Here is a 24,225-nt window from a genome sequence, read left to right as displayed (position 1 = left end):
TGTGCTTTTGGTTGTTAATACACTCTATGCAACATCTTTTTTTTAATGCAATTATGTGAACTCAGTCCAGTTTCTACTGGAGAGATGTCCATATTGCCAGCACATCTGGCTAGGGTTGCCAGGTGTCTAGTTTTTGACTGGAATGGCTGGTCGAAAAGGGACCCCTGGTGGCTCCGGTAAGCACCGGTGAGTGGGCCGTTTAAAGTCTGGTTGGTGGCGCAGCGGGGCTAAGGCAGGTTCCCAGCCTGCCGTGGCTCTGTGCAGCTCCTGGAAGCAATGGCATGTCCCCACTCCAGCTCCGATGCATACGGGCAGCCAGGGGGCTCCGCACGCTGCCCCCGCCCCAAGCACCAGCTCTGCAGCTTCCATTGGCCAGGAACCGCGGGCAATGGGAGCTGCGGGTCCGGCGCCTGCAGACAGGGCAGTGCGCAGAGCCATGTGGCCGCACCCCTGTGTAGGAGCCAGAGTTGGGACATGCCACTGCTTCTGGGAGCTGCTTGAGTTAAGCGCCACCCGGAGCCTGCACCCTGAACCCTTTCCAATGCACCAATCCCCTGTCCCAGCTCTGATCCCCTTCCCGCCCTCTGAAACCCTTGATCCCACCCTGGAGCACCCTTCTGCACCTCAAACCCCTCATCCCCAGCCCCACCCCAGAACCTGCACCCCCAGCTGGAACCCTCACCCCCCATGCCCCAACCCCCTGTCCCAGTCCTGTTCCCCTCCCACCCACTGAACCACTCGATCCCAGCCTGGAGCACCCTCCTACACCCCAAACCCCTCATCCTCAGCCCCATCCCAGAGTCTGCACTCCGAGCCAGAGCCCTCACCTCCCCACACTCCAACCCTCGCCCCAGCCTGGAGCCCTCTCCTGTGAACCTCTCTTTTCTGTCCCTACCCCGGAACCTGCATCCCCAGTCCAGAGTCCGTACCCTCTCCCACACCCCAACCCCCTGCCTCAGCCTGGGACCCCTCCCATACTCCGAACCCCTCGGCTCCACCCCCCAGCCCAGAGCCCACTGCTCCACCCCAAACCCCTAATCCCCGGCCCCACCCCAGAGCCCATATGCCATCACCCTGTCCTGCATCTCAACCCACTGCCTTAGCCCGGAGCCCCCTCCCACATCCTGAACTCCTCATTTCTGGCCCCACCCCAGAGCCCGCACCCCCAGCTGGAGTCCTCACCTGCTCCCTCACCCCAACCACCTAAACCAGCCAGGTGAAAATGAGCCAATGAGGAAGGGTGGGGAGAACGAGTGGCAGAGGGAGAGGGGATGGAGTGAGCGGGGGGCAGGACCTCAGAGGAGGGGCTGGGCAAGGGTGTTCAGTTTTGTGTCAGTAGGAAGTTGGCAACCCTATATCTGGCAATCCTTTGTGCATTTTAGTACAGAGGAAAGGATTGACTCAGCATTATAGATTCAGCTGACCTTGATTTCTGGAAGTGATCATTTCTGAATAGGGTAGGGACTGTTAAATAGGGTTGCAGTACCACTCCCTCGGTGTATCTTTAAAAATATTATTTAACAGCACAGGTGTTCATGGCACTTTACAGGCTTATAAGGTACAATCCTTGCCCTGAGGAGCTCACAATAAAGCAACAATTTAGTACTCCCACAGAAAGACATCCAAAGAGGAGAAAAGGAATCCAGGAGCCTCTTCCCTAACCTCCATCACAACTGTATTTAACCAGGCCCAAAACAAACCTAATGGTAGTGCTAGGTTGCAAGGCTAGCTAGTGTTTCCTGTAATATTGTGTTGCACAAAAGGGACCCAATTCACTGGTGCCCACACAGTTCTCTTGTACGTATTATTCCACCAAAGGGGTCACAAAACAATCATAAGGGCCCCTTCACTCCACACCACATATATTTTAAGAATAATAACAAATAAATTTGTTTTGTGCATTTTAGGGTGGTCATATAGAAGAGATGACTTTTCTTCTGACCTAGCGCAATAAAGACAATCACTTATTGCTATTGAAATGGTCAAAATGTGCACTTTTGGAAGGTGACCACTTAAAAATGAATTTGATTAGAAATGTATCAGAACACATACTTTTCCATAGAATTGAAACTTGAGCTCTAATGGTTAACCTGTGGAATTCCATATATCCTCATGCATATTTTGGAACCAACCCCTTTCAACACTTTCATTTGTTAGAAAGTATTCTGACCTAGGCTCTAAGAAGAAAATAATAATAGTCATTCAGTAGTTTCATTATGGCCTCGTGGATAATAGTAAGAGAAAGGAAGACAAGACGAAAGTGAAGCTCCAAATTTCTAGAATGTTTAAAGATCTTTGAAAAGTTTATGCACAAGCAGAGTTAATCCTGTCATGCACCAAAGTGCCAAAGATCTAGCAGTGAAGAATATTAATCCACTTTTATAAAATCAAAGGGTTCATATTTTTTACTGTAAAGAAATAATTTGAATAAAATTTGACCCTTTCTACAATTGTCTGTGGGTCAAATTGAACCCACCATTAAAATTCTCTAATATCTTTCTTGTATTAGCATTTCAAAACTCAATTTAAATATTCACAGAGCTCTTTTTTAATAAACTTAACAAAATTCAGGTAATTTCCTTCAACTTTCTTGATTGAAGGAAGGCAGTGGGTACAGATATAAAAAAGATGTACAGCTACGAGCAAAACCTGAAATCAATTATATATACGAAATAACATAACACATGGAATGAAATTAATCAAAAGGAAAAATTTCTACTATATGATTCTCTTGGTCTGCTACCTGCAGGCAAAGAACGTAAATGAAAAAAAAAATCAACATTCTTCTTGCAGATAAGGGAAAAAATTAATAAAAATGTTTCCTTCCTACCAGATCCCCTGATGCAACTTGTGTTAAAAGTAAGTTGCTGCAGGAAGAACTTGCTCATTTAAAATAAATCCGTGTGTGTGTGTGTGTGTGTGTGTGTGTGTGTGTTTTACAGAAATACAGCATTATTCTTCCTGTTAAGCTCAATTACATCAGATTGTTGTGGATTAACGGTGTCCAAAGATCACCTCTCTTTCCTACCTCATCTCATTAAATTGTTGTACACTAGGTGCACTTAAAAAATTTCCACCGGTTTGAGATAACTGGTTCCACCAGTATTGCTCATTAAAAGTATATGGAGTATCTCTCAAACTGTCCGAATTTTTCAAAACTTAAGAAACATTTAAACTACCATGACAATACATAAAGCAGATATATCTGAGGAGTTTAAGATGTGCTTGCAAGGTAATGAGTATCTACAAGTTGGCATCTGAGTTGAGCTGTTGAAAATATAACATTAGGAAATCTGAGAATTGCAAAAAGGATTTTGTTAAGTTTAACAGTGCACAACCATAGTCTAAAGAGAGAATAGTTTTCTTTAAGTATTAGATTGATATTATTTATCAGAATGGTAAGCATGAATGATATTTAAGTTTTTCTACTTACTGAACAAATATGGTGGTGTGTGTCTGACTGCCAATCACTTGTTGCTAGGAGTGTGGATTATAATTTTAAGATACTCATCTTACAGTTGGCTTTCTATGTACTGCTATATGCTGCCAAGCAGCAAGAGACTGGAATTTAACTGCCTGGCTTGGCCATTGCTTCCCATATTGGTGGGAACTGCGTAATGAAGATATTATGCTGAAATTCCAGAGGGAGGAGGAAGTCTAGCTTTGATTTACTCTCCAGTGAAAATTGATGGCCATTTGGAATCAGCATTAACTGAGAACCAAAGTGAGTTCAGTAATTCTGAAAGATAGTCATAGAATCATGTCACATGTTTCTAGCTTGAGAGAGATAACCTAGTAGGAAAAAAATCTAAAGCGTCCTTGAAGTTGCCAGTATGAGCCAGAAGCTCTGTTTCATAAATTCTGGATGTCATTATTCAACCATATGTCCTAACTTGTGAGTTCCCATCCTGTGAGGAATATTATAAACTTGGTAGCCAGATGGTGGTTGAATAGAGTCTTGGCGTCCTGGCCCTGAGGTAAAAGCCAAAAAATGGAAAATAGGTAACCGCAAAGGTATTGCTTGTATTTCTTCACATTGTTGTATTGATGTTATTGTTTTACTCCTATCAACATGGGCTCATCTTCCATATTTCAACACTCCGCGTCTTCCCACTGGCAGAAGACAGTGATTTGGTATTTACAGTTTTGTCCACTGTAAAAGTGGTGAACCAATGCAATTTGAAAACCAGTTCTGTCACTCTGGGGAAAGCCAGTGATGTGCTGGAGGAGGAACTTTGGAGCATGTTTGCAGGAACTCCTTGTTCAAATTTCTTTCATCAAATTGAGGGAAAAAACAGGATGTTTTTCTTGCTGCTGACAGACTTCAGAACCGCTCAGGATGCTGTCAAATCATGCTGACCAAAGATGATATTTCTTGGGGCTTATAAAAATACTTTTTGAAGGACAAATTATTTATCTTTTGAATGGATCAGGTTGTATCAGTTATTCTAATGTCCTAGCATTCTTATGTTTTTCAAGAGACGGAAGCCCCGGGACCACTTTTTGTAATGTCTTCTCTTCACCCTCCACATTTAAAATGAGACAAGTTGAACACGCTGTTATCTGCTCAATATTCTTGGCTTAATCTTTAGAAACTGATAATAAACATTTCCAGCAAGTTTATTGCTTCATTCTTTGGTTATGTTTAGAAGAAAATGTTTTTGTTTAAATAGAAAAACAAATGGTTTGATTCTCCAAAAACCATGCCCCTTCTGTCTGTAAGCTTATTCACCCCTGGTACCTGGGTTTTAATACAAGTTAATAGTATTATATTCATGGCAGCACATTATTGGGGAGAATTTTCAGAGTTTCTGCAAGATCATACAAAATGCATCCCATGGATCCACCAAGTTTTAAGACTCAGCAGTGTATAATGGCTTTTAGAGAAGACTTATTAAATACTACCGTACTACTAATAATAATTATATCACATTAGCCTCTCCCCAGCCATTCACCATCCAGGATTCCAGACATTCTGAAGCATTTTTAATTTGCTAAGAGGATTGTTTTATGATGCTGCAGTCAGAATGCTGGTTGACTAGGAAGGAAGTTAACCACTCATGACTTAATGGGTTAAGAATTTCAGACCTGGTCTACACTACGATTTTAGGTCGAATTTAGAAGCATTACCTCGATTTAAGCCTGGACCCGTCCACATGACAAAGCCCTTTTTTTCGACTTAAAGGGCTCTTTAAATCGGAATCTTTACTCCACCTCCGACGAGGAGATTAGTGCTGAAATTGGCCTTGCCGGGTCTAATTTGGGGTCATGTGGATGCAATTCGATGGTATTGGCCTCCGGGAGCTATCCCAGAGTGCTCCATTTTGACCACTCTGGACAGTGCTCTCAACTCAGATGCGCTGGCCAGGTAGACAGGAAAAGGCCCGCAAACTTTTGAATTTCATTTCCTGTTTGGCCAGTGTAGTGAGCTCATCAGCATAGGTGACCATGCAGAGCTCATCAGCATGATGTGCACATTGCCAGGTCAATTTCTTGTTTTGATCCACTCCATCTATCTTTTACATCTTAGGCTGGCAGCAGATGGTGCATTACAATTGCTAGCCATCGTCATCTCCTGGGTGCTCAGCAGAAGATGGGAATGACCTGGCTGAGTCACTCCCATGTCTGCGCAGGCGCCCCGACCAACCTCACTGAGGTTGGCTAAAAGAGAACCCAGGAGTACAACGACGATGACTACCAATCATAATGCACCGTCTGCTGCCAAAAGGCAATAAGCTGCTGCTGTATAGCAATGCAGTCCCGCATCTGCCAGCACCCAGGAGATGTACAGTGATGGTGAGCTGAGCGGGCTCCATGCTTGCTGTGGTATGGCATCTGCTCAGGTAACCCAGGAAAAAAGGCGCAAAACTATTGTCTGCCGTTTCTTTCACGGAGGGAGGGAGAGAGGGGGGGCCTGACGACATGTACCCAGAACCACCCGCAACACTGTTTTTGTTCCATCAGGCATTGGGATCTCAACCCAGAATTCCAATGGGTGACGGAGACTGCAGGAACTGTGGGATAGCTACCCACAGTGCAATGCTCCAGAAGTCGACGCTAGCCTCGGTACTGTGGACGCAGTCCACCGACTTAATGCACTTAGAGCATTTTGTGTGGGGACACACACAATCGACTGTATAAAAACGATTTCTAAAAAACTGACTTCTATAAATTCGACCTAATTTCGTAGTGTAGACATGCCCTCAGGGTACGTCTACACTACAAGACTATTTCGAATCTACTTAACTCGAATTTGTGGAATCGACCTTATGAAGTCGAATTTGTGTATCCACACTAAATACACTAATTCGACTGTCTGAGTCCACAGTAATGGGGCCAGCGTCGAATTTGGAAGCGGTGCACTGTGGGAAGCTATCCCACAGTTCCCGCAGTCCCCGCTGCCCATTGGAATGCTGGGTAGAGCCCCCAATGCCTGCTGGGGGAAAAAATGTGTCGAGGGTGGTTTTGGGTAACTGTCGTCATTGAACCGTCAATCACGCCCTCCCTCCCTGAAAGCGCCGGCGGGAAATCTGTTCACGCCCTTCTCTGGTCGGTTACAGCGCGGACGCCACAGCACTGCGAGCATGGAGCCCGCTGCGATCATCGCTGCACTTATGGCCGTTGTCAACTCCTCGCACCTTATCGTCCACCTCTTCCACAGTCAGATGCTAAGAAATCGGGCGAGGAGGCTCCGTCAGCGCGGTGAGGACAGGAAGTCACAGAGTGGCGCAGACCTCTCACAAAGCAGGGTACGCCGCGCAGTGGAGATCATGGTGGCAATGGGTCAAGTTCATGGTGTGGAACGGCGATTCTGGGCCCGGGAAACAAGCACGGACTGGTGGGACCGCATAGTGCTGCAGGTCTGGGATGAATCACAGTGGCTGCGAAACTTCAGGATGCGTAAGGGCACTTTCCTTGAACTCTGTGACTTGCTGTCCCCTGCCCTGAAGCGCCAGGACACCCGAATGCGAGCAGCCCTGACTGTGCAGAAGCGAGTGGCCATAGCCCTCTGGAAACTTGCCACGCCAGACAGCTACCGGTCAGTAGCGAACCACTTTGGTGTGGGCAAATCTACCGTAGGGCTTGCTGTGATTCAAGTAGCCCACGCAATCGTTGAGCAACTGCTCTCAATGGTAGTGACTCTAGGAAACGTCCAGGTCGTCAGAGATGGCTTCGCCACGATGGGATTCCCAAACTGCGGTGGGGCTATAGATGGGACTCACATCCCTATCCTGGGACCAGCCCACCAGGCCAGCCAGTACATTAACCGAAAGGGCTACTTTTCTATGGTGCTGCAAGCACTGGTGGACCATAGGGGATGTTTTAACAACATCTAGGTCGGGTGGCCGGGCAAGGTTCATGACGCGCGTGTGTTCAGGAACTCTGGTCTGTTTAAACGCCTCCAGGCAGGTAGTTTCTCCCCGGACCACAAAATAATGGTTGGGGATGTGCAGATGCCTACAGTGATCCTCGGGGACCCAGCCTACCCGCTAATGCCCTGGCTCATGAAGCCCTATACAGGTGCCTTGGACAGTGAGAAGGAACTCTTCAACTACCGGCTGAGCAAGTGCAGAATGGTGGTGGAGTGTGCTTTCGGACGTCTCAAGGGGAGATGGCGGAGCTTACTGACTCGCTCGGACCTCAGCGAAAAAAATATCCCCGTTGTTATTGCTGCTTGCTGTGTGCTCCACAAGCTCTGTGAGAGCAAGGGGGAGACCTTTATGGCGGGATGGGAGGTTGAGGCAAATCGCCTGGCTGCTGATTACGCTCAGCCAGACAGCCATGCCGATAGAAGATCCCAGCGGGAAGCGCTGTGCATCTGGGAGGCTTTGAAAGCTATGTTCCTCGGAGAGCAGGGTAACCTATGACTGTCCACTTGATTTACAGAGAAGCTGAACCTGAGCCTGTTTCAGTGACTGTTGACTTCGATCTGCGGTTACATACCCCGTTCTCCAGGTTTCCCCCCTTCCAACACACGTTTTAAAATAAATTTAATGGAACACTGATTATTAACAAAGTTTTCTTTAATTATGAATTCCTGTTCAAGGGTTGAAACATGGACGCAGACTGTGGTGGGTACAGTGTGCACTGATGTCCAGACCGCTTCTACACTAGAGGAATGTCAGGCTCCTGCTCCTACAGCGGTCTCTGGGGGGAGGACGGTTGCAGGTGGGTATGCAGGAAGGGGTGGGTTTGCAGGAAGGGGTGAGGGGTGCCGTCTTTGGGACGGAGTTTGGATGCAGGCTCTGGGCTGGGGGTTGGGGCGTAGGAAGGGGTGAGGGGTGTGTGGGAAGGGTGAGTATGTGCCCGTGGATGAGGGCTCTTGCTGGGGCTCAGGGCATCGGAGAGTCTCGTGGCTAGGGTGGAAGGGCATGGTAAGGGCAGCCTGCCTTGCCATTTGTGGATGGCAGGTGCTAGGACCCTGGGGCAGCATACACCTCACAGACTGCCCCGGGGCAGCATACACCTCACAGACTGACCCTGGTGCCTAGTGACTGCAGTCTGTGTGTGTCCTGCTGTTGATCCTGCCCCCAAGTCTGTACCCTGGTAATGGAGGCTGTCCTATGCAATTAAAAAACCCCTCCCACCCCTTCACACAAAGTCTTCTGACAAGAAAAACGTGACGGAAACAGTGAATAACAACAAACTACTTTTAATACTCAACTACACAGTGGGGGAATGAAACTTGGATTTGGGACTGGGTGATCCAGGAAGGGAAGCACTTCTCAAAATTTATGGCATGAGAGCTGTGTGGTACATGAGCGCTCTGCTGGGGTGCAGTGACAGTTTTCACGGCCCCTAGCGCCCCTCCTTCTTGTTACTTTGGGTGAGGGGGGGACAGGACTTTGTGGCGGGGGATGGCGGTTGCAGATACAGTGCAGGGGGGCTCTCTCCTCCTGCCTGCGGTCCTGCAGAACATCTACAAGGCGCTGGAGCGTGTCCGTTTGCTCCCTCATTAGCCCAAGCAGCGTTTGAGTCACCTGCTGGTCTTCCTGCCGCCACCTGTCCTCCCGTTCGCTGTGTGAGCGCTGGTGCTGACATAGGGTCTCCCTCCACTGTCTCTGCTCGGCCGCCTCGGCTCTGGAGCAGGCCATCAGTTCCGAGAACATGTCGTCCCTAGTCTTTTTCTTTCGCCGCCTAATCTGCGCCAGCCTCTGTGAGGGGGATGCCGGGGCAGTTCGTGAAAGAGCCGCAGCTGTGTGATGGGAAAAAGGAAGTGATTTCCTTGAAAAGATACATGTTTGCGAACACTGAACACAGTCTACTCAGTTTCTGTGAACAAGACCATACAGGGCACCTAGTCTCACGAGCTCTCAGGACAAGTTCGAGATTTCAGAATACGCTTTCATTGGCTGCGGTCTTGCACAGGAGATCGGACAAGCGGGGCGGTACAGCTGAATCCGTGTAGCAGCCAGGCCTGGTAAGCCCTACACTATAGGCTGCTTAACAGTTAATGGATAGCTGTGCCCTCCCGCTGAAGGCAATCTGTAAAGCATAAAGTCTGACCCTGTTCCAGCCCCTCGCGGCTGTGCCCGGGAAAGATCACTGTATGCTTTTCCTCTGCGGCCTCCAACACGTGGCTGTTAAACGAAGGTCATTGCTATGCAAAGTAAAAGTCAAGCATTCACAATAGTAACAGTACACTAATTGCCCTAATTAGATGCAGCAGTCGCCGAACGAGATTACCCTGAGGCGGGTCACTCGGAGAGAGAGAGAGAGGATGCTGCGAGAATCCCTGCACAGACCAGGACCGTATGCTGCCATGCTGGTCGAGGCAATGATTCCGCTGTACGTTAGGATGGCCTGGCGCGGAAGAGTGTGCTTCCACGGAGCACCAAATAAGGCACCTCTCCCCAGGAACCTCCTGTGGAGGCTTTTCGAGCACCTCTATGAGAGCTTCGTGGAAGTGTCCCAAGAGGATTTCTGTTCCATCCCTATATGTGTGGACCTTCTTTTTATATAGTTTTATATGGAAAACTTTTTATATAGTTTTTATATAGTTTTTATTCCTGTTTTTTAAAAAATAAATGTTTCCATGTTTATAGCACTTACCGACTGATCCTTCCCCTGATTCTGAGTCCGGGTTAACGGCCAGGGAGGGTTGGTAGGGGATCTCTGTGAGGGTGATGAAGAGATCCTGGCTGTCGGGGAAAGCGGTATTGTAAGCGCTGTCGCCTGCGTCGTCCTCCACAAACCCTTCCTCATCTTCCCCATCGGCGAACATCGCCGAGGAACTGCCCGTCGACACTATGCCATCCTCAGAGTCCACGGTCACTGGTGGGGCAGTGGTGGCAGACCCACCTAGAATGGCATGCAGTGCCTCGTAGAAGCGGCATGTCGGGCTGGGCTCCGGAGCGTCCGTTTGCCGCTCTGACTTTTTGGTAGCGTTGTCTCAGGTCCTTGATTTTCACGCGGCACTGCGTTGTATCCCGGCTGTATCCTCTGAGTGCCATGGCTTTGGAGACCTTCTCGTAGGTCTTTGCATTCCGTTTGTTGGAGCGCAGCTCCGAAAGCACAGACTCATCGCCCCACACAGCGATCAGATCCAGGACTTCCCGGTCTGTCCATGCTGGGGACCTCTTTCTATTCTGGGATTGCCCGGACTCCTCTGCTGGAGAGCTCTGCATCGTTGCAGGTGCTGCTGAGCTCGCCCCGATGTCCAACCAGGACATCAGATTCAAAGTGCCCAGACAGGAAAAGGAATTCAAATTTTCCCGGGTCGTTTCCTGTGTGGCTGGTCAGAGAATCCAAGCTTGGACTGCTGTCCAGAGTGTCAACAGAGTGGTGCAGTGTGGGATAGCTCCCGGAGGTACTAAGTTCGATTTGCATCCACACCTAGCCTAATTCGAGATAACCATGTCGAATTTAGCGCTACTCCCCTCGTCGGGGTGGAGTACCGAATTCGAACTAAAGAGCCCTCTAGGTCGAATTAAACGGCTTCCTGGTGTGGACGGTTGAGCGGTTAATTCGAATTAACGCTGCTAAAGTCCTAGTGTAGACCAGGCCTCAGAGGGACTTTCCCATAGCATTAAGCAAAGCATTGAAACACATGCTTAAGGCTATCTCTGTGTGGCAAAGCCCTTAAACATGTGCTTTGAGCACATGCTTAAGTGCTTTGCTGCTTACCAGTAGTCTGATGAATTGGAGCCAAAGGACTTGATTTACTATTGAATTTCTCCAGTTTTATGCCATTCTAACCCCACTGATTTTGTTGGAGTTACACCAGTATAAAACTGGAGAAGTGCATTGGTTCATTAGACCGAGAGTGCTTACAGGGTCAGGTGCTGTTTGTCTCATGAAGAAGCATTTAATTTTAATAGGCATTTTCTCTTTTAAAGGAATGTAGGGCTATTTTCTTATGACATTTCACTCCTTTCTTGCCTGTCTGATATGCTTTTATTCACTTTTTTGTACATGCTACTTGCCGTTTTAGATTTGTATTTACCTTTATCTTTAGAAAGTAGGGATCAGGGCTGCTAGTGTCGTATCTATTTTGTGCTGTATAAAAATGGTCACTTTTTTATATATATTTTATATGTATATAAAGTGAAGGTAAATATTTATGTTTTAACTGTTAAGAGACTAAACATACTAAAAAAAATGTGCTTGCATGTCTTTAAATCTGATACAAATTAGGGAACTAGAGTTCAGATTTCCCCACACTACTCTGCCAAGTGGCCTCAATCAGAAATAATTTTCTCCATGAAGGAACATGGAGTTCACTCATCAGCCTCTCCTGACTAGATATTATTATTTGTATCAAATTAGATGTGGTGATTTCCTGAAGTGGACTACTGTGCCCACTAAGCCACACAGGTTCTTTACTGAATTCACTCCTTCATTGCTGTCATTAATTTTACTTACCTTTCTGGTGTCTGTTGCCCTTATTTTATTTATTTTTAATTGTTAATGTAGGATTATGGACATCTGAATAAAATTGGTTATAACCCCCCCCCCCCCCCAAACACAAGTTAATATGGAAGATGGAAACTGAGATCTGCTCTTTAGTAAACATTTTCCCATTTTTTAGTTTGAAATCTTGGGGAAGAACTGGAGAATTCAATTGCCTACACAGTAGCTTCTTTAAGATCAGAAACTAAGATTTTATTTTCTAAGTGTATTTGGAAATTCTTAACTGCTTATCAAGTTATCTAAATAATCTGAAACACTTGAGGTTTACCTTTTTCTAGGTTACATCTAATGTTTTTACACAGCCCTACTACGAAAACACTATAAAAATCAAAACACAAGTTTATGGAAGTGAGAATAAAAGACAAAAATCTACATATTCCCCTGGAATTAACCATTTAACTAAACTCCTAAACCTTCTGGGATTTAAATTTTATTATTTGATTTCAAGGATCTAATCCCATCACAAGCCAGTGGGCACTCACACCAAAGAAGAGTTTTAGGAGTTGGAATTATTTTGATTTGCACTGTTGCTGCTTTATTTTATGTTTGGTTGGTGTCAATATTTCACACTCTGCTAACTCTGTTTTTAATACATTTTTCATCAAAATAAAGAATGGCGCTTGTCTCTGTTGAAATAAATGACAATAAAATAGGAACATAAATAATGTATGTATACTATAATTGTACAGTAAAATGAAAAGCATGATTAATAACTGATAACATCATTACATTAAAGCAAGGAGTTAAAAGGAAGCACAATGTAGTCTAAACTCACTCTAGGAATGGGTGCCGGTGGTAGCCCATTGGGGGCCTCAAGCAGGAATATTTTTGGGGCTTCCCCACTCAACACATGCTAATAATTAATAGGGGCCGCTTTGAGCTGCTGGGGGCCCTAAACAATTGCTTAGCCTGCTTATGCCTAGCACCAGCTCTGCTAGGAACTGATGAAGCTGCAATCAGTAATCTAAAGTGCTGTAAGTAACATCAGCAAAATTAGTGAAAGCAGCCAATTGAGGGAAAAACACCACATCAGAGAAAACTCAGGACCTCCACTCTTTTTAATGTCATATTTATTGTTGTCCTTGTGACTTTAATTTTAAATTAAGATAGTTCCATTCAAATTACCAATTCAAAATTCTGGACAGGATCGATTTCAGTGGAACTACTTACAGAGTAAGGTAGCATGAATTAGGATAGCAGAATTGGGTGCAGGATCAATTTTTAAATGGATTAATAATGAAATACAATGCTCTGGAATCATGAAAATTAGAAAAAATATCTACTATTAACCCCTAGCTGAATGTAACCATTCATTTTCAGTAAAGGTCAGCATAGGGTTTTTTTGGGAATGACTTTCGTCCCTGAGTATTGTGTATGTGGATGATTCTTTGATCTGTGCCTGCAGATGTCTAGGTAGGCAAGCATTTCTTCATTAGAGTACACATATTGGGGATTTGTGCATCGGCATCTAGATGTGTATGCACAAAATAAAACCAAATTCAGATGTACACCTACAATCTGTGATTTTGCGTGCATGTGATGAAATTTACACTTTTCTAGCCAGATGCATGCACAAATTGGGGAATTATATATGTGTATCTGTATTTGGCATCTACCCACAAAAAAGTTTGATAAACATGTTTTTAATCTGAGCTTCATTTAAACCAACCAACCACCATAACTTCAACCCCCTTGCTGCTTTTTGGATATACCATGTCCTCCTCTCTACCGACATTTGTTGAACTATATGTGACATTCTGTGTACTATTTGAAAATAATGTTAATGTGTCTTATAAAATGAATATTTCCAGGACTGCCATAAGTGAATATATATGGACTACATATCTATTATTTTCCTTAATTTATAATGGTGATTATTAGGGTGCTGACTACATACTGGTGACTCCTTCAAAGAACATCTCTAAACAGGCATAAATATCACCTCACACATGCAAACTGAATTGCTCAGATATTCTTAATATATTTTCCAGCAATTCTTATTTGGAAATTAAAATTACTATAAGATAATGTTTCAGCAGGAAGTCAGATTGCTGAAATGTGGACTGTTATATTTCATCCAAATAAAAACTGCTTGAAAAATACATTAAAGACATATGACCAGTTTTGGCAAGATATGGAACATGATGTTTATGCCTGGTTGGACTTACACACACCCACACCGTTCCCCTCCACTCTCCTCCATCCACACAAAGATTAAAACCTCTTAGAACAGTTTCATTGTTTAATAGAATCAGAATACTGTAGAAGGCTCTTTTAGTAGATCATCTGTTGCAAACTGCAAGATTTCTGTGTATCAATTTAAATGCTACTCTTTGATTTTTGATGATATATGTGAACACACTTTCCCCAATTACGACTAATTATGAAAATCTCTTTAACATTTGTGTTCTTTTGTTCATTTACCTTACGTATAGATGCAGGGACACTTGAAAAACTCTAATTTAACCTCTTGGTGTTTTTATAGGGTTTATGGATGAATGCCTTTGCACAAAAATCATTATAAAATTAAAAAATGAACGTGTCTTCAATAAAAATCTTGAAAAGAGAGATGAGAATAACCAATAAAATGTATTTGTCATTTTCCAACCTGGCAAAAGTGCCATCATTTTATATACTCATATTTAAAATTGCATAATTTGCGGTGGGTGTTTTTGAAGTTGCATTTTAAAACTGAAATTAGAAGTCATGTAAGGTGTCTCACTGATAGCACTGGAGATTGAAGTTCTAGACATTCCAAGTTCTCCCCAGATTCCCTGCCAATATGTGCTCAACTCTTTTTTGGAATAATCCTTCCCCCCCCACCCCCCGGAATAGATGGTGTCCATATCTCCATGTCCATGGCCACTCAACTACATGCTTTCCCAAGACTGCCAGAAAATGCAGGTGATGATAATGGCACATTTTTGATAATATGCAAATAATTTCTTTGGGCATAGATTCAGTCTTTATGAGAAAGGGTTGCACAATCTAGACCTTACTTTATACTGGTGAGTATGTCCTCAGACAAGTGGACCCATTGTGTCAGATTCTCAGGCAGTGTAAATTGGCATAGTTCCATTGAAATCAATGCCAGCTGGGAATCTCTCACCCATTGACTTCAGTAAAGACGAATATCATATTTATGAGAGCAAGGGTTGCACAATCTAGCCAAAAATGAATTTGACTACTTTGATGCAATAGGGGTAATCACAGATTCCTAATAAATCATAAGAAATTCCAGTACAGTCAGTGTATTTTAATAACTTTATCCTTCCCTCTTCATTTAATGCAATAGGCCCATTTATGTACTGTCTCAGTATTATAGAAGTATTAAAAATAATACTGGAAAACTATCCTATAAGTACAAATTACATTTTTTCATTAGAGAACTATGTTTCATTTTAGCAAGAAATCTTCGGTCAATTATAAGTGGGGCCATGCTTTCATCAGAGAGAGAAAGGTGTAATTTTTCTTCAAGTCTCAACCATGTATTTTGAAATCTCTTTTTGAAATCCACTTTTAATATGAATTTTGAAAAGTATAGAATTTATTAAAATCTCACTTCAATTAAAATACATTCCATTATTTCCAATCTCTATTAAAATCTCGGGTACAATTGTACATCTGTGAAAGATGTCTTTACCAGGTAGTTAATATTAACAAATGAACATAAAGTGTACTCATTATTTGCTCATCAGCAAATTTGACCTTGCCCCCAGGCTAGTAGTGACAAAACGTAGTTACCATCTGTTGGGTGTTTGGTCTATGTGAAATGAATTGGTAATCTCAGTCCAGTTTCTGTCAGCTGTGTGTCCACAAAACAAAAAAAATCAGCAGAATTGCCACTGACTGGTACCTCATTAAAGAGGTATCAGGACTTTGTGCCAAGGACTTAGTGGCCATGGAGACTACAGAATTATTTTTAACTGGTCTCTTCAGAGCAGAGTTGAGGCCCAATGGCAGGGCGATGTGAGGAAACTTGCATTGTCCCTGTCTGTGCTTTAACTATTCAAAGAATAGACGACTCGGGTCTGTAAAGCAAATTTAATGAGCGCTAGAATTTAATGTAACATTAAAAAAATCTAACAAACACAAGAACATAAAAAGGGCTCTTCTTCCACATATGTAAGTGGGGTTTGCATATATAACTTCCATTTCTATTATTAGGAATGGCTGGCTTAAATAGCATAAAGCAGATAATTTGCACATATTATTCCAAAAATATAACAATATTTTGCATATTTGAAATACATGTGAGCTATTCACTGAGCTGGCAGAATGATGTGAAAAATCACATCTTTTTTTTTTTTGCAATACGTTGGATAAATTATCTGATAAATGTTATTTGATCATTTCTAATAAATTCCTATCACAGCAATTGAAGAATAGACCCCAGTTGTAGAATTTAGTTGTAAGATATGAGGCTTTTATTTCATATTACTGTTAGATGATTTTGGTACAGTGTCCCTGATTCTTTTTAAAGGGCCCCTTGAAGATGCCATTGACGATGAAGAGGAAGAGTGCCTGTCTGAAGAAAATGACATTATCTCAAAAGAAGACTTTCCACTGGAGGAAAGCTTTTCTGCAGAGTTTGAGCCTGAGAATTTGAGTTGTGAAGAAGTGGAATACTTTTGTAATAAAGGTAATCAATGCAGCACAGTGCCTGAGGGAATGAAACCGATACGTGCACATGCACTTGATCAGAAACATTTTGTGGTGTTTGAAATGCAGAAAAAGCCCTATTAATAAGAAGCCTTAAATTAAGAAAATGATCAACTCTTGTTGAGTCATCTTTTAATCTGGTAGTACTGTATATATTCGTTCATAAGCCAAATATTTTTGGTAAAAAAGTGACGCATCAAAGAGTGGGGGTTGGCTTATAAAAGGGTCTACACCAAAATTTGATGATTTTAAACTCTGGGGAATCATTTAATTGAATATTGAATACATTATCAGTTTGTTTACCTGGAGCGTCTGCAGGCATGGAGCCCCTCAGCTCCCAGTGTCCGCGGTTTGCCGTTCCCAGCCAATGGGAGCTGCGGGAAGTGGCGTGCAGCTGGGAACGGCAAACCGCGGACACTGGGAGCTGAGGGGTTCCATGCCTGTGAATACTCCAGGTAAACAAAACGTTCAGGCCCACTCTTACCCTAACGGGCCAGGAGTCAGAGTTTGACAACACCTGAAATATAGGGTCAGCTTATGAAAGGGTCATACAGTTTTTGCTATTTTTACCTAACCATCTTGGAGGGGTTGGCTTATAAATGAACAGGCTAATGAACAAGTATATACGGTAGTTACTGCAAATATTTCCATATGGTAGAGCTGGAACTCAGTTTCTAGAGTGTTGGTAATCAAAACATATTTATCTTAACTATTTAAAATGAACCTCAGAAATCCATCAGAGAGCTGGCAATACAGCAGGCCACTTCATTACTTCCTTGCCCATGTTAGGAAGCTTGCTGTGTTTTTGGATTCTTGAATTAAAATAGTGCTCATTGATACACTGTCAGCACTGTGAGGTCAGTGATTTGCAGAAAGGAGGGCTTTTAAAGTTGTAGATGCCTTTTTGGTACATCAATTGTAGGTTATTGAAGATACATTTATTTTACGATGAAATATGTCAATGCATTCTTAACCTGTGTTTGGGCATGCTGTTCCCAATCCAGCTGACAGAAAGGTTTCTTTTTTATGAAAAACTGATTTAACTTTCTTTCTTTCTTTTTGATTGTTTTATTGTTTGTCTTCTGCAGCTAAGGATGCTCATCCAGTATCTAGAACCTTTGTGGTAATGGTTGGCTTATTAGTCGCAACGACCCAGGAAGTTTGGTTTCAGTGATTTTTCTTTCTGTTCTCTTTAGGGCAGTGGGATATTTTTTTCTCACTGGGATAGTTTGGTGGTCTCCAGTTTATCATTCATGATTTTCCTAGGCAAACTGGAACAAGCCTCTTTGAGTGCAGTCAAAGGCTTAGGCCCATAGGCTTAGGCCTATAGAGTGCTGGTTGCCATAGAAGTAGAGGTAGGTGGTAGAGAGTGGAGAAGGCGAGAAAACACAACTTCTGTAAGTTTCTCACACACGTGACTATGTTAGGAAGGGTTAGTTAGTTGATCCTTAGCAAGGATATGGCACCTCGGAGAACAAACAATCAAAGATGCAGTTTTGAATCCCAGAGCTAAATGGCTTATCATACTAAGACCGAACAAGATGATAAATGAAAATACTTTAAAAACACAATGAGCTAAATGCTGTTAACATTAAGAACATAAGAATGGCCCTACTGGGTCAGACCAAAGGTCCATCTAGCCCAGTATCCTGTCTTCTGACAGTGGCCAGTGCCAGGTGCCCCAGAAGGAATGAACAGAACAGGTCATCATCAGGTGATCCATCCCCTGTCACCTATTCCCAGCTTCTGGCAAACAGAGGCTGGGGACACCATTCCTGCCGATCCTGGCTAATAGCCATTGATGGACCTATCCTCCATGAATTTATCTAGTTCTTTTTTTAACTCTGTTATGGTCTTCACAACATCCTCTGGGAAGGAGTTCCACACTCCTTCCCAGAGGCAAACACTGCACCCATTATGAACTCAGTGGTTGCTCATGCTTACCCCGGATAATAGTTTGCTTAGTTTAGTGGAAATATTTGGCCAGACACTGGGATTATTCTATAGTTATTTTGTGATGTAGCTCAAGATTTTTAACTTTCAAATGGATGGTCAGCATGCCAGTTCTTCCCAAGTCCTCTCTGACCTGTCTAGAATGCCATATGACTCCAGAGGAGGGGGAGGGGACTCTGAGAAAGGATTCATATCAGGCTGATGCAGCTATTGCTTTCCACTGTATACTCACACTGCTTAGAAAGTCTACCCATTCTACAGAGCCCATCCCTGAAAATAGTCCTGTTCTGTGTGAATGAATGAAAACATGTGTTTACTTCCTTATTTTATTTACATGCAATAGTAATTTGTATATTTATAAATCTTGCTGTTTTTTTGTGAGGGACAACAAATGAAAAACAGGAATGGGAGTGAGGGTCACAGGTATAAAATCAGGGATCTGGAGGAGGGACAGTGAGCAGAGAACCCTGGACAGCTCCCACTACTCCTCGAAGGCATCCAGGGAGCCAGTGGACACAGCCCAGAGGAAATCTGTCTAGAGACGTGACTTGAGGAAGAATCAGAAGTAGGTCCCGCAGTCACAGATCACCCTCCACCCCCTATTTAGCTTCCTCCTCCAGGTACAGTGCCAGGAGGAGGCTGATGAGGAGGTCTCATGACTTTGTAGGGCCATGATTAGGGTGTGCATAAATCAGGAGGTGTGAGGGGGGGAAATGGTATATAAATGTGTGCCAGGGTCTCCCTCTCACTGCAAAAGGATCAGGTGTCAGAGAATGTCATGAACCCGCCAGGTACATGCCCATGCTCATGGCACCATGAAGGAACTGCCAACTAATAGTCCCGGCAGGCTGTGGGACCAAGGTGGAATATGGATTAGCCCTCTGGGATGCCTCTCCCTTCTTGGGTAGCAGGAGTTCCTGCCACTTGTTGTCAGAGCAGGACACAAGGATGAGGAAATGAAGGGTGTGGATCATGAGCACATACAACTGTTTCCTGGGTGCAGTTAACAGATGGACTTGCTGTATGTCTCATAGCCAGCTCAGACAGTATGTAGGGGGTGGCTGGGGAAGCACAGAGGGCCAGGGGTCAGGGTCAGGCAGGGAGCACCCTCCCGAAAGACTCACTCAAGGAAAACCACAAGAAGCAGGTGTGAGGGCTGCCCTCAACTCCTGGAGCACAAGATGGGGGACATGAGGGATGGAGAGTTCACATGTTCCAGCTAAGGGATTGACCCTGTCCCCCTGATTGTAGTCCATGAAATCTCCAATCCTGGTGGTAACAGCCAGAACAGACTCCGGTGCATCAACGGGGACTCCCTCACCTGCACACCTAGATGGGAGTTGCGTAGCAAGGGCTCTGCAAGGAGGTCCTCCCCATGAACCTGGTTGCTAAGACTAGCTTCTAGGTTCTGAGATAACGTGAAAAGATCTTGGGAAACCCCTGGCAGCTGGAGCTCTTGACCCAGTTGACCTGAGCAGAGAAGGCCACCAAATAGATAGCTTGGCAAGCCTCCACCCATGCTAGGTGGCTCGGGTCCTGGACCAGAAGGAGCATGTTGTCAGCATACACTGACAGGACCATCCTCAAATCCAGCTCTTGGAGCACCAACTCCATGAACCTCTTGTGGAGGAAGGTGCTAAATGCTGATGGTATATTGCTGGCTGGACAGCGGGCAGCCCTGACACACCCCTCGACCAAAGATGACTGGTTCAGTCAGGATCCAGTTGAGTTGACTAAACATTCGCAGAAGCGTACAACACTTGGAGAATCTTGCCATTACTATGTCTTAAGTTTAGGTATGAACCTGATCATATATCCCAGGAACTGGAAGCTGTAAAGATATTTGTTGATTCTTCAAAGTGAATGTCAATTGATTCTTGATGCTCATTTCTCCAGGTGATATGTATAGTAGTAGTTATAAAAGAAGCTTTAAGCCTATCCACAGCAAATTCTACAGGGAAAAAAAATTAAAAGAAAATTTCTTATCTTTATCTTATCTTATCTTATCTTATCTTATCTTATCTTATGGGGCACATAAAATTCCTAACCAAGGCAGTGTAAAAGAAAAGTCCCACTTTGAAGTAAATGGAGAACCTATTCTGGAAAAGAATGGAATAGGAGAATATGAAGGCAGTGGTTTTCAAACTGCGGGTCGCGACCCAGTACTAGTCGTGGAATGTAAGGCACTGGCGGCTCTGGTCAGCACCACCGACTGGGCCATTAAAAGTCCTGTTGGCAGTGCTGCCTGGCTAAAGAAGGCTAGTCCCTACTTATTCTGACAACACGCTGCACCCCAGAAGGGGCCAGCAGCAGGTCCGGTCCTAGGTGGGGGGGCCACGAGGTTCTGCGTGCTGCCCCTGCCCTGAGCCTCCACACTCCCATCGGCCAGTTCTATGGGCAAGAGCCGCACAGAGCCGCTCGTGCACTCCGCCTAGGAGCCAGACCTGCTGCTGGCAGCATGGTCCATGGTGCCAGAACAGACAGGAAGCCTGCCTTAGCATCCCCGCTGCGCCGCTGACTGGGAGCCGCCCAAGGTAAGCCCAAGCCCCTTCCTGCACCCCAAACTCCTCATCCCCGGCCCCACCCCAGAGCTTGCACCCCTAGCCCAGAACCCTGACCCCCTCCTGCACCCCACCCCCCTGCCCCATCCCTGAGCCCCCCCAAACCCAGAGCTCCCTCCACCCCAAACCCCGCAGCTCCACCCTACAGACTGAACCCCCAGCCCAGCGCCCTGACACACTTCCACACACCAACCCCCAGCCCAGAGCCCCTCCCACACCCTGAACCGCACATTTCTGGCCCCACCTGTAGCCCTCACCCCCAAACCTCTGCCCCAGCCCTGAGCCCCTTCCACACCCCAAACCCCTTATCCCCAGCTCCGTTGGGTCACAGGCATCAACAATTTTCTTCAACTGGGTCGCCAGAAAAAAAGTTTGAAAACCACTGGTATGAAGGCATTTAAATGGCTCAGCTACAGTTGAGTTGTTTTGTGTCTTAGAAATTTAGTACTGGTAGCATGAGGCCACATGTTCCCCTTCTGTGGACAAAAGACAGGAGGGAAAAACTCACCTGCGAAGTAAATGAGATTCATCTCACAGAGTTTCCTTTTCACACTCCTCCCAGTGGAAGGGTTTGTGACATTTTGGAATGAGGCCCAGTGTTGCTAATTGTCATGATTTTGTCATGGGTCTCATGCTATTTAGTGTTTTTCTTAAAACCTCAGATGCTGAAATCTAGAGATTACATGATGATTTTTTTTTCATTTTCTACCTTTCTTGGGTGTGGAGGAAAGCTTGAAAATGTGAAGTGAGTGTACCCTAAAGGCTCAGAAACCAGAGAGAAAGAAAAAGAATCTAAATGCATTTATTTGGTGGCCTGACTTGTGATTTTTGAATGCTTGGATTTGGTAGTACTGGAGGCCTGCAAACACACACATCCTGTAGGTCTGCATGGAAAGTAGAAAACAAATGGGTAGATCCAGGAACCCTTCTCCCACAATGACATCATGACTTTTGATGCAGCCATCCATACTGCCTTTGGTTATTTCTGCCTGCTCACCACTCACCACCATAGATACAAGCAGAATGAGTTAATACTTTGTTGTAAGGGGAGTGTGCCACAGACAGTGACTAGTCCCAGAAGTAACCCTTTTTACCCTTCCAAGTTCCCGTAGAAAGAAGGTAAAAGGGAGCAGGGAAGGGTTCTAGTGAGGACCCAGATAGGCAAAGAGCATGTAGCAGAGCTGGTGTTTACCCCCTTCTGTGCTGTGTTTGTTTACTTTTTAATCCCTTCCCAACCATGTACAGAGAAGGCAGACTCTGGAGGGGAGGGATAGCTCAGGGGTTTGAGCATTGGCCTACTAAACCCAGGCCTATGAGTTCAATCCTTGAGGGCCCCATTTAGGGGTCTGAGGCAAAAATATGTCTGGGGATTGGTCCTGCTTTGAGCAAGGGGCTGGACTAGATGACCTCCTGAGGTCCCTTCTAATCCTGATATTCTGTGAATTGGGCCCAGAGGTTTGTAATTATCCCAAATAGGGACTGAAATTAACAAATCATTGGAAAGGGGCAGGACTGAGTTCATATGTTATTGAATTGACTGAGATGGGATATATGGGTATTAACAACTTGGCTACTTAAGGTATTTGGCAGGAGGGAGTTTTCTGTCAGGCTTTATCTGGCTGTTTGATGGAGAGGTAGCATCCTTGCAACCAGCTTCCCTGATAAAGTCCTACTCCCAGTTGGTCAAATGGTGTGGGAGATATCCAGAACTTTTAGACAACCAAGCATTTGGATAACAGAAGTGCTATTTTGAGCTGCAATTTCATTGCTATAGAAATATGGGGAATGAAGGGAGTAATGCTGATGTTTACTTAATACTTTTTGAAGCTTGGGGTACAACGCTTGTCAGAAGAGACCGATGTCTTCTCTGGGAGTAGGTGCCAATACAACCCAGTCTTATCAGCATTGTAAATCTGCTGGTTTGTAAGCCCCTCCATTTCCATAATCTCCAGCAGTTGGTTGTGATAGGGTGCAATGGACTCATAAAATGTGCTCATTATTTTGCCAGTGATACTGACAAATACCATGCCATTATTTAAACTGGTTGAGCCAGCCATCTCTGGTGCTAACAATGGCAAGGGTTTAGTTGAGAAATTATTAGCTGATGCTTAACTAACACAGGGCTTCATGGGGGACGCACTTCAAAACTACAGTTTTTGAATAAAGGGAATTTGAATGACTGGACTTGTACTGTATGTCCACCCATTAATTCTGGGCTGGAAAATTGGTTTGACCACAAGATTGCCAGACATAGAAAGCAAAGGAGAATGGTTCTGCAAAAGTGTGAAGTAAATTAAATTGATTTTGTGTTACGTGTCATTAAACAACTTTCCACTTTTCAAATTATGAATTTTGTCTAGATTTTCTTTTCCCTCTAACTCATAAATGGCTTGTTAGAACAAAACACCTGGAAAATTCCCAAATAAAAAAAAAATCTGATTTTTAAACATCAGTTAAAGTTTCTAAATGTCAGTAATTGCACTTGTCTACCTGATCATTTCAAAGGATCAAGAACTTAAAGAAATTAATATTGTTTAAGTATAGATGTATTATAAGCAGACTCTACAATTAAAGTTTTCTACTATTTTTATTATAAGTCTCCACAGTTGCTTATAAATAACTTGTGCAGACTTCAGCCATTTTGACTGATTTTTTTTCCACATCAGGCTGAAATTTTTTGGAAAGTTTCAACAAAAATGGTTCGGATGTTTTTTGAGAATGAAGCCAGAGAAAAATGTGTTTTGTCAGTGATAACAAAATAAGATTTAACAACTGCTTCTTTGAGAAGTTGTAGAACTTCCTTGAGCAGAGACTAGAAATTTGACAGGAGGTAGTCCTGTTGTAGAAGCGGTGACTTTTGCTGTCATAGTAAAAATCCATCCAGATTTGCCCAAGCTCTAAGCCTCTGAAAATTGCTATTTGCTCTTGCCCAGTAATGATTGTTACAAGTCTGTCAGTGAAAATATCTGAAGATTCTGTCTACAAGGAGCATGTTAGCCTGAGGCTTCCAGGCCAAAGAAGGACTTTTCCTGCAATTGCTCTTCCTGGTTGCTGGGGACTGCTGTGGTACTTAGCACAAAAACTGAGATGAAGTTCTCTATGCATCCGAAGAAGTGAGCTTTAGCTCACGAAAGCT

The 24,225-nt window shown here is 44.2% G+C and overlaps 1 protein-coding gene across 2 annotated transcripts in view; it reads left to right on the top strand.

Moving 5' to 3' along the window:
* ZFPM2 (zinc finger protein, FOG family member 2) overlaps nt 1–24,225 on the top strand; it is a 469,087-nt gene that overhangs the window by 97,511 nt on the left and 347,351 nt on the right. For both annotated transcript variants that reach the window (XM_045006802.1, XM_045006803.1), the window contains one exon: nt 16,397–16,555. In XM_045006802.1, coding sequence (XP_044862737.1) covers nt 16,397–16,555 — 159 coding nt within the window. The remainder of the gene's footprint in view (nt 1–16,396; nt 16,556–24,225) is intronic.

Source organism: Mauremys mutica, chromosome 2 (genome assembly GCF_020497125.1).
Source record: "Mauremys mutica isolate MM-2020 ecotype Southern chromosome 2, ASM2049712v1, whole genome shotgun sequence".
Lineage (NCBI taxonomy): Eukaryota > Metazoa > Chordata > Testudines > Geoemydidae > Mauremys > Mauremys mutica.
This window is presented reverse-complemented; position numbering and strand designations above follow the sequence as displayed.